The sequence below is a fragment of the Juglans regia genome, chromosome 11, assembly GCF_001411555.2.
Source record: "Juglans regia cultivar Chandler chromosome 11, Walnut 2.0, whole genome shotgun sequence".
In the NCBI taxonomy this organism is placed as follows: domain Eukaryota; kingdom Viridiplantae; phylum Streptophyta; class Magnoliopsida; order Fagales; family Juglandaceae; genus Juglans; species Juglans regia.
Window position 1 is genome coordinate 33,905,390 of NC_049911.1, and position 10,028 is coordinate 33,915,417.

Sequence of the window (10,028 nt, forward strand, 5' to 3'; positions counted from 1 at the left end):
TATCATTTTCAATTAAATGCTATATTATTATAAAAGAAGTGCTACACAAAAATTTCACACTCTGCATACCACTTAAAAAACATATAATTTTATTTTTTTATCTTTATATTTCATATTTAATTAAATATGAGGATAAATGAATATAATTATATATTTTTAAACGGTGTATAAGAGTGTGAGATTTATATCTTGATTTTTTCTTATTATAATATGATCTATTTTACTAGTGCATGTTTTTTTTAAAAAAATGTAAAATTCAATATCAATTGTTAAAAAATTATTTTTTATGTAAATTATAAGTTTGTCTACCTTGGCAGTTTGCCACTTGCCAGCCTTAAAACTTCAACAATTATTTCCTTTAAAAAATGGGTCGCGAATTACAACGACAACACGACTCTCTCCCCCACCCTTTCTATCTTCCTGTGAAGTCTGAAGAACGGCGGGCACGGAGCAATGGGAATCCCCTTGGAAATGAGGGACGCATGGGTGAATAAAAGAAACGGATTCCTGATTGCTTCTCCTGTTGAAGAGCAGAAGATCTTGAACGCCAGAAATTGCACAAATGGTTCGGACTTAGCTTTTCTTTTCTTAGTTCAGGAAGAAAATAAGGGAAAATTTATATCATTGAATGAGGTCTATGCTTTGTCTGGTTGTTGCGCCAATGATTTGATTAATTGTTTCATTGTTGATTAAGAGGGTCATCTCTCTGTCTCTCTCCCCAAAATACTCGGCTTGCTTGATGAAAGATGGTCGAAAAAGAAACTCGGCATCGTCTTGTTTGGTTATCTTATATTCTCCTTTTGATTCCGGTCGTAGTCTGACTTGTTCATTATTCAAAGGAATCGAGATTCTGAAGCTCATAAATTCTGAAGCCGGATGCGTGGAATTGTCTTTATCATCTGGTTGGTTGCTTGGAAAAAGTTTGTAACCGAAAAAGAATCGTGGTTTTTTTATTACCTTGTTTTTTATATTTTGGAACCTGATAATTTAGAGAAAAATTCAGAGTCCATAAAATAAGTTTGATACAGTTTTATTTATTTATTTATTTTGGGGAGGAGTTTCGAATTCCAGACCAGACCTCTATTTTGAATGATGAGGTTATGCCAATCAGGTCAGGCCTTTGGCAAGTTTGATACAGTTGATTGGTTAAGTTGAGGTAATTATGTTAAAATAAATGTTAAATTTTTGCTTGCATGTTCATCATAAGTTTTCGCAAAAGTATGTATACAAAATACATAATTTTGTGATTAGCTTAGTATTTCTTCATTGCGTTATGAGTGTTTGCATCATGGGGTCGAGTAGGAATGTTATCATTGATCAAAAGTGCTTTGAGTTTAAGAAGGTTAATGAAGGGTGGTGGAGAATCACGGAGAGTAGTTGTCGTGCGGTAAATCATATTTCCATTGATTAAGCATCTTTGGGGTGGTTGGCTGCCATGGTGAAGGAAGGTGCAACTTTTGGGGGTCCTTCTGTGTTTCTTAGAACACCAAGATATGGGTCTCAGGTTTGGGTGGTGCAAAGGCAGCAAAACTCTCATGGGAGTTTTTTCACCTTATCGGAGTTTGGCCAAGCAAGGCGGCATGGGATGCTAGTGATACCGGAAGGGAGGAAGGGGTTAATTTTGGAGACTTGTTGGAGGAGCTCTATGCAAAATCCTCTGTTTTGGGAGGGAATAACAGAGGGACTTATCCACTGATGCCTTCTCCTCCGTCGTAGTACCACCAAGCCTCCTCTTCCTATAGGGAGGTCTTGTCTCGAGCCCCAAAACATGCAGAGAGGCCAGCCGGTTCTTCTTTTTTGGTGAAAGCGCAGTTTTGTGAAGGGAATGGCAGGAAGGTGTCGGAGACAAATGTGGCATCTCTGTTGCACGCTTTGACTGAAAATGGAAAAGCAAGTGGGTTGCTTGCAGATTAATATGGAGATAATGAAACGCTGCGTTGAAGAGGGGATGAAGGACTGGGGTATGGGCCAGGATGAAGGCTCACGTAATGGGCCGGGTAAAGGAAAGGCAATGGCCTCTGATGGCCCAGTGGCCTTGATGGGATTTCAAGCGGGCCAATGGCCTTCTATGCAGGCCCGGGTGGAGCACCAGGCCCTGTTTGCTTCCCAGGCCCAGGCAGAGAAGCCTGTCTGGAGGAAGAAGCCGTTGTACCTTGGTGGCCCATCAACGTCTTGGCCCGCGTCGCCGTCGCCGGCAATACCACAGACGACACCGCCGAAGACCGTAGAAGCCCCGACGAAGGTCCTAGCATCGGAGTTTGTTGTATTCAAAGCTGGTGGAGGGCTTAACACTGCGTCGTGGGGTCACAAGGTTTTGATTTCTGCTCAGACCACTTAGCCGGAGCATTCCGGTGCACAGACAACGGCGAAGAATTCAGAGAAGGTGTTAGAAGCTCCGACGGAGGTCCCGGCGCTAGAGTTTGTTCTATTCGAAGCTGGTGGAGGGCTTAACTCTGCGTCGTGGGGTCACGATGTTTTGATTTTTGATCAGACCACTTCGCTGGAGCTTTCCGGTGCACAGACAACGACAAAGAAGTCAGATAAGGTGTCTGAGAGCAGCGACAAGGCCGTTGTCCTCGAGCTTGTCACGGCTGGTCCCCATGATGAGATTTTGGCCACTGTTCCCAATTTTTTTACCTCACCTCAGGCACAAAAAGCTCTGTCAGTTTCTGGGGAAGATTCGGGTGGATTGGAGATGGTGTCCTATGTGCCGGTAATGGAGGTAGGGGATACGGTGGACGAAGTAAGGTCAGTGGAGGAGGGGATACCGTGGAAGCAGTCTCTGATTTTTGAAGATAGTGAGGAGGAGGAGATGGGTAGTCTGTCTCCTCTACAGACACTTCCTCCTCAGATCGCACCTAGAGCATCAGATTGTGTGTTAAAAAAAGTCGGGAAACTTCAAGATTGGGTGGGATTAACATGTGAAGGATACGAAGAACAATTTATAGCTCTCCTAATAGCCATGGAAGCGGGCCGTTCCACGGCCATGAAGTCAGCTGTTAGAAAGGAGAGAGAACTGAAACGATTAGAATGTTCTATCAATTATGATAACAAGGAGGGAACTTCGGGAAGTGATAGATCAAAAGGGAAGGACTCCATTTTTGTTAATGAAGCCTAAAATATTGTCCTGGAACGTAAGATAGATCAATGATATGAATAAACGTCTTCGCATTAGATCTCTTTTACGAAGTTGGAAAGGTGATATTGTTTGTTTGCAAGAGACTAAATTGTGTGGTATTGATAGAAGCATAATTCGCAGTTTGTGGAGTTGTTCCTTTGTGGGGTGGTGCTATTTAGCTTCGTCGAGGGCTTCGGGAGGTGTGTTGGTGATGTGGGACAGAAGAGTGGTGGAGATGGTAGAGGACTGCATCGGGTCCTTTTCCATGGCTGTATCTTGTAGGAATACTGAGGATGGGTGGAGGTGGGATCTTGCGGGTGTGTATGGGCCTAATGTGGATTGTGATAAAAGATTATTGTGGGAGGAATTGGCGGGTCTAAATTCTTTATGGGATTTATTTTGGATTTTTTGTGGTGATTTCAACGTTATTCGGTTCCATAGTGAGAGGGCGGGGACATCTACGTCAACAAGAGCAATGGAAAACTTTTCTGAATTGATTTTTGAGCTGAATCTCGTGGATCTTCCTTTGGTGTTTGGGGGAGGGGGGGGGGGCGTTTTACTTGGTCCAATAGCCGAGGGTGGTCAAGGTTGAATAGATTTCTAGTATCCCCTTCATAGGAGACGCACTTTTCGGAACTATGTCAGAAAAGGTTGTCACGGGTATGTTCTTATCATTTTCCAATTTTACTTGATTGTGGTGGCATTCATGGGAGTAGGCGCCCATTCAAATTTGAGAATATGTGGTTAGAAGTTGATGGATTTGTGGATAAGGTAAGGGCTTGGTGGGAAGCTTATTCTTTTGATGGAATACCTAGTTTCATAGTGGCGGGCAAACTCAAAGCTCTAAAGGCTGACTTAAAGAAGTGGAATGAAGATGTATTTTGACATACGGAATTGCAGAAAATATTCTTTGGGATGAGTTGCAAGTATTGGAGGAAGGAGAGGTGAATGAGGATTCTTTGTCAAGACAGAAAGTGGTGGTAACCGAAATAGAGAAAGTGTTGTTGTTGGAGGAAATATCTTGGAGGCAGAAATCAAGGGCGCTTTGGTTGAAGGAGGGAGATAAATGCACTAAGTTCTTTCACAAGGTGGCCAAATCCCATAGGCACCACAATGCTATTGAAGTCCTTCATTCAGGCTCGAATGTGTTGCAATCTCCCGAAGAGATCCAAGACCATATAGTGCAGTATTATGAGGAGCTCCTAGCTGAAGCAGTTGAGTGGCGCCCCCAAACTGGATGGTTTATTGTTTGACTAGCTAGATTCGGAGGTAGCAAGTTGGTTGGAAAGGTCGTTTGTTGAAAAGGAGATGCATCTAGTGGTGAGAGGCATGTGCAAGAATAAAGCCCCGGGCCCGGATGGATTTTCTATGGCTTTTTTTCAAGAATGTTGGGAGATAGTGAAGGAGGAAGTGATGTAGATTTTCCATGCGGTTCATTCTAATCTTAAGTTTGAGAAGTCATTAAATGCTACTTGTATTGCTCTTATCCCCAAGATAGTTGGTGCCCATAATTTGAAAGATTTCTGGCCAATTAGCTTGATAGGTGGGATCTACAAGATTGTTTCAAAGGTGTTAGCTAATCGCATGAGTTTGGTGATGGACAAACTCATCTCCAAACCTCAAAATGCTTTCGTTTGGGGGAGGCAAATTTTGGACTCTGTTTTGATAGCAAATGAGTGTTTGGACAGCCGGTTAAGAGACGGCATTCCGGAGGTCCCATGCAAGTTGGACATAGAAAAGGCCTATGATCATGTGTGTTGGGATTTCCTCATTTATATGTTGAGAAGATGTGGTTTTGGAAGCAAGTGGTGCGAATGGATTAAACATTGTGTTTCGACCACTCGATTCTCAGTTTTAGTTAATGGAAAATCTTGTGGTTTTTTTAAGCCTTTGAGGGGTTTGCAACAAGGGGATCCATTATCACCATTCCTCTTTCTTTTAGTTATGGAGACTTTGAGTCGCATGGTGGAGGCTGCCGTTAGGGGGGGTTTTATTATGGGTTTTTCTGTGGGCAACAATAGCAATGGTGTCAGTTCCATTTCTCACTTATTATTTACGGATGACACGCTTATCTTCTGTGATGCTGCTAGTGACCAAATTCGAGCTCTAAGGGCGGTCTTGTTGTGTTTTGAAACTATTTCGGGACTTAAGGTGAACTTGGGGAAGTTGGAGTTGGTACCGGTGGGGGTTGTGAGTAATATTGCTTCTCTAGCTGAGTTGTTGGGTTGTAACATTGCTTCACTTCCTATGAAATATCTTGGACTCTCCTTGGAGGCGTCATTTAAAGCAAAGAGCATTTGGAATGGGGTGGTAGAGAAGATTGGGAAAAGACTATCGGGGTTGAAGCAACTATATTTATCAAAAGGGGAGAGATTAGCACTTATTAAAAGTACCATTTCCAACCTTCCTACTTACTATCTTTCCCTATTTCCTTTGCCGGTGGGAGTGGCTAATCGTATGGAAAAGTTGTTTAGAACTTTCTTGTGGGGGGACATGTGGGAGGAAACTAAATTCCACCTCATAAGTTGGCAAAGGGTGTGCTGTCCGATTGCGAACGACGGATTCGGGGTACGAAACTTGAGCATCTTCAACAAGTCTCTTCTTGGTAAGTGGTTGGAGGTATCAAATATAAGGGAACTCGTTGTGGAGAGAGGTAATCGAACACAAGTATGGTAGTGAGTGGGGGGGATGGTGTTCTAAGGAGGGTAGGGGGTCATATGGAGTGAGCTTATGGAAATTTATTAGCAAGGGGTGGAACACTTTTGAAAAACATATTAAGTTCGGAGTGGGTGATGGAGCAAGACTTCGTTTTTGGCACGATACTTGGAGTGGGGAGAGTCCTCTTTCCATTATCTTTCTAGTCGCTTTTAACATGGCTGGAAATCATCAAGCGGTAGTTTTTGATGTACTATGTTGTACCAATGAGACGGTAACTTGGAACGTCACATTTACTAGAAATGCTCAGGATTGGGAGTTTGATGAGATGACAACCTTTTTTAGCCACTTGTATTCAGCAAAGGTAGGAGGAAATGGGGGAGACCGTATTTTGTGGATTCGCACAGGGAGAAAAAATTTTACTATTAAATCTTTTTACAAGGCTTTGACAACACTACAACCCATCTTTTTTCTGTGGAAGAGTATTTGGAAAGCACAAGTTCTGCCTAAAGTTACGTTTTTTACTTGGACAGCCACGCTTGGAAAGATATTGACAGTTGATAACTTAAGGAAGCGGGGTATGGTGGTCATGGAGTGGTGCTACATGTGCAAAAGGAATGGAGAATCAATAGATCATTTGCTTTTACATTGTGAGGTGGCGGGGGAATTATGGGCTGGTATTTTGATAGAGCCGGACTGAGTTGGGTAATGTCTAAGAGTGTGGTGGAACTACTAGCGTGTTGGAACATGAGGCATAACAATGCACAATTGGCAGCAGCGTGGCGTATGATACATTTGTGCTTAATGTGATGTTTATGGTCAGAAAGGAATGATAGGTGCTTTAACAACAAGGAGCGTGCAGTGGGGGAAATATTGAATTTTTTTGTATTATCTCTTTTACAGTGGTTTTCTGCTATTGTACTGAAGGGTAGGAGTGTCCATGAGTTTCTATCTTCTTTTCAGCTCACTAGAATGTAATTAGGTGTCTCACTTTGTATACTTCCTGTGTACTTTGGCATTGCCTAGTTTCATTCTATTCAATAAAGCTATCTATTTACTTATAAAATTAAAAGTTTTTGCAACATCAGTTAAAGAGGGTCAATTTCCCCTTTGGCCTGTGATTTCAAGTTGGAAATGCGTGTGAGGCCTGTGGCATGCATGTGTGTTCTTTTGAGTGTTTGTTTGTTTGTAAGAAAAATCAAGTTAGCTGCATCTAAGTTTTGATGGATGGAATATCTCTTTTCTTGGATCCTAATTAATGAGAACTTTGAAATCCCTAATGTCAATTTCTTTCTCTATTCTTTTTACTTTTATTCTGCAATCACGTACGCCATTATATACGTACACGCACATATTATCCTCTTTTTTTTTTTTTCTTTTTTTTTTTTTGAATATTGGTATATGATTTACATCACTTAGCATATATATGCATATGCAGAAGGTGTTCGTGCCGGATTCAGGGCAGCTTCCATTGCATGTGTTGCCAGTGCTGTGCCTACGGTATGCTGCATTCATGCTTTAACTCTTTTTGGGACTCTTTATTAGAAATATTTTGCTAGAATATTTCTTTGTTGCTAATTTAGTATCTACCTTGTTTTGAGAGGCCATAATTGGATAATGAGGTAACCTGGCAACCTGGCACACCTTTATCGGCTGGGAGGAGTGAATCAAACTCTTTAGCATGTACTAAATGATTGCCACCAGATAATTTTTTACTATCAATTGGCAAGAGCTACTTTGGTGCTTTCATTAACTTCCCAACCTTGCGCCGGATATAATCTATACTCCAATTTCCTGCCTGGCCTCTTTTTAAAAGGCGAACCTACCTTGTTTGTTGGGCATTTACTTCATTAGTATTAACTTGAAGACCCAAGGTGCCATGGATTTAGGTATTAACAGGCTTCATCATGAAGCATGCTATCTTAATTGAATTAATTGGAATCTCATTGAATTAGCACAAACTGGCTACTTCAAAAACTAAGAGGGACGTGGGCACAATGTTTTGGATTGATGAGCATGAGACCTGGTAAGGTTCAACCACTACAAAAATAAAAGGGAACTAGGAATTGTCTTTGGAGTGCAAAGGAGTGAGATGATGTTCAAGATGACAAATAAACTCTTTGGCATGTGGCTACATTAGCCGTAGATAATAGGTGTATTGTGGGAACTAATTGAAGTTTGGGAAACTAATTGAATTTCATAACAGACCAACTGTACATTAACTGTTATTTTTATCTACTTTTCATGCAATTTTAATAAATAATTATCAATTATTTTAAAGAAAATAATGAGGATGGATTTTGGTTTATTATAATTTTGATAACGGTGATAGTAGTGATGGCATTGATTATAAAAATGTGGTTGATTTCAAAGATGTGCACATGCTGAGAACATCCAATGAGTATGTTCTTGATTTCACATGACGAGAATTTTCTGTTAAATCTCAATGGAATGATTTATGTCTGTTCCTGTTTACTTCATACATATTCCATCCTGTTCCTCACATGCAGATAACTCTTTCTTTCTTTATTTCTTTCTCCTTCTTCATCTTCTTCTATTTTATTTTATTTTCCCGATGTTTCTTTGTTCATGTCCTTAGTTGGTTGCTGTTCGTTTGATTCCTTGGGCAAAGAGAAACCTCAATTATACTGCTCAGGCACTCATTATATCTGCTGGTATGAACATAGCTTTAAGAACTCAATTTGTGAAAGTGATGTTTAAGGTGTGTAACATACAATTTATTTTTCACGGTTTCTTACAACTTCATGGTATTAGTAAATTATTATTGTGCGTTTACATAGAATTTTAGTTATTGCCTATTTGGCAACCACAGAGACAGTTTTGTAAGTAAATTTTCTTATGAATGAAATTGAGTTTTTCTTGTCTATGTATTGTAAACATCCATATTCTAAATAAGTTTAAAGAAAAAGCAGTTATCTCTCTCTCTCACACACGGATGCACACAGCACGTGCCCCCTCCCCCCAACCAAGAAAAATGCTCTCAAGTTTTTCTCAGATTTTTATATTTTGTTGTGCTAATGTACTTGTAACTAAATGTGCCACACCTATTTTGGTGAACAGCATCAATTGCTGCATACTTCATCACTGCTGATAAAACGATTTTGGAGTGTGCAAGAAGAAATTCCAGGCTTGAAGACGCCTTGAGACACCAGAGATGATGCTGTGCAGTTTGAAGTTATGCTGTATGTCCATAACCAGTTAACCTAATGTTCCATATTGCACGTCGTGCTGCAGCTTGCTGAGCGTGACGGTTAATAGTTACTACATTTCAGTAGCTGTTCATGACTCTATCTGAGTTCTATGTGGGATTACCCTGTCAATTTAATCTTGCATTACAATAGTTGTAAAATCAGACCGAGGTTGCCATTTTGCTGGGTACTTTTTTAGTCAACTAGCGTTTTGGAATCAAAATAATGGGTAAGAAGACATGGCGCCATCTCTGTCTATTGTTAAGTATAACTTAATGCTGAATGTGTATCTCTGATTTGTTCCTTCTAGAGTTCAAATGGGAGTTATTGGGTATACTTTTATCAACAGAATTCCTGTTATATCTTGAATTAAATTTATAAAATTTGTAAGATTCTTGAATTTTGCATAATCGATGCTGTTTATTACTTTAATTTGTAAGATTCTTGAATGCTGAATAATCGATGCCAAAAGTAAAGAAAAAATGAAGTAAATTTTCTGTTTATGGTTGGCAAGGCTTAGGCAAGACAAGCTACTCCAGAACAAGAGAGCAAGTACTTCCAAAAAACAGGAACAAACAGCAAGTAGCCCGGAATGTGTCACGATGGAAGTTGTCCAAGATGTGTTTTTTACGTGCCAAGAGACTTTGGATAAATTATATTATTATAGCTCCAAACATGTTTCTTTTGTGCTTGATTATATTATTACCCCTTTTTTTTGTTTATATTTTTAAGTTGATCATGCTATCATTCCCCGATTTCTAAATGAGTGTCACGTCAAGAACTTTGGACAGACTCGAATCTCGGATCGTGACGAGAAGTACGATAAAAAATATTTGCCTAGTTAGGGAATCCAACTTAGAATACACTGACTATTATAATGTGAATGTAGTGAGTGGAGTTAGTGTTAGACCCCCACGTCGAGTGGCCTCAAGGAGAGCAGCACAAACCCTAACCATGGTGGGTACTAGCACCATGGTTAACCCACAACCATGCCTCCACAGCATGCGGGCTAGCGAGGCTAGCAAACACACGGCAGCGCGCGCAGC

General features: G+C 40.5%; 1 protein-coding gene across 1 annotated transcript; it reads left to right on the forward strand.

Moving 5' to 3' along the window:
* Positions 1-358: 358 nt before the first annotated feature.
* Positions 359-9,392, forward strand: LOC109009466 (early nodulin-93-like). The gene is made up of 4 exons (XM_018989929.2): positions 359-565; positions 7,212-7,273; positions 8,373-8,448; positions 8,855-9,392. Exons 1-4 carry the CDS (start codon positions 454-456, stop codon positions 8,950-8,952), a joined length of 348 nt encoding a protein of 115 aa, XP_018845474.1. The 5' UTR covers positions 359-453; the 3' UTR covers positions 8,953-9,392.
* The last annotated feature ends 636 nt before the right edge of the window (positions 9,393-10,028 follow it).

What these genes read in the sequence shown, in the direction of transcription:
- LOC109009466 (XM_018989929.2), top strand. Translation starts at nt 454, where the DNA reads ATGGGAATCCCCTTGGAAATGAGGGACGCATGGGTGAATAAAAGAAAC. An exon ending in CGCCAGAAATTGCACAAATG is followed by an intron (nt 566 to 7,211) that starts GTTCGGACTTAG and finishes ATGCATATGCAG; the next exon opens with AAGGTGTTCGTGCCGGATTC. An exon ending in TTGCCAGTGCTGTGCCTACG is followed by an intron (nt 7,274 to 8,372) that starts GTATGCTGCATT and finishes TCATGTCCTTAG; the next exon opens with TTGGTTGCTGTTCGTTTGAT.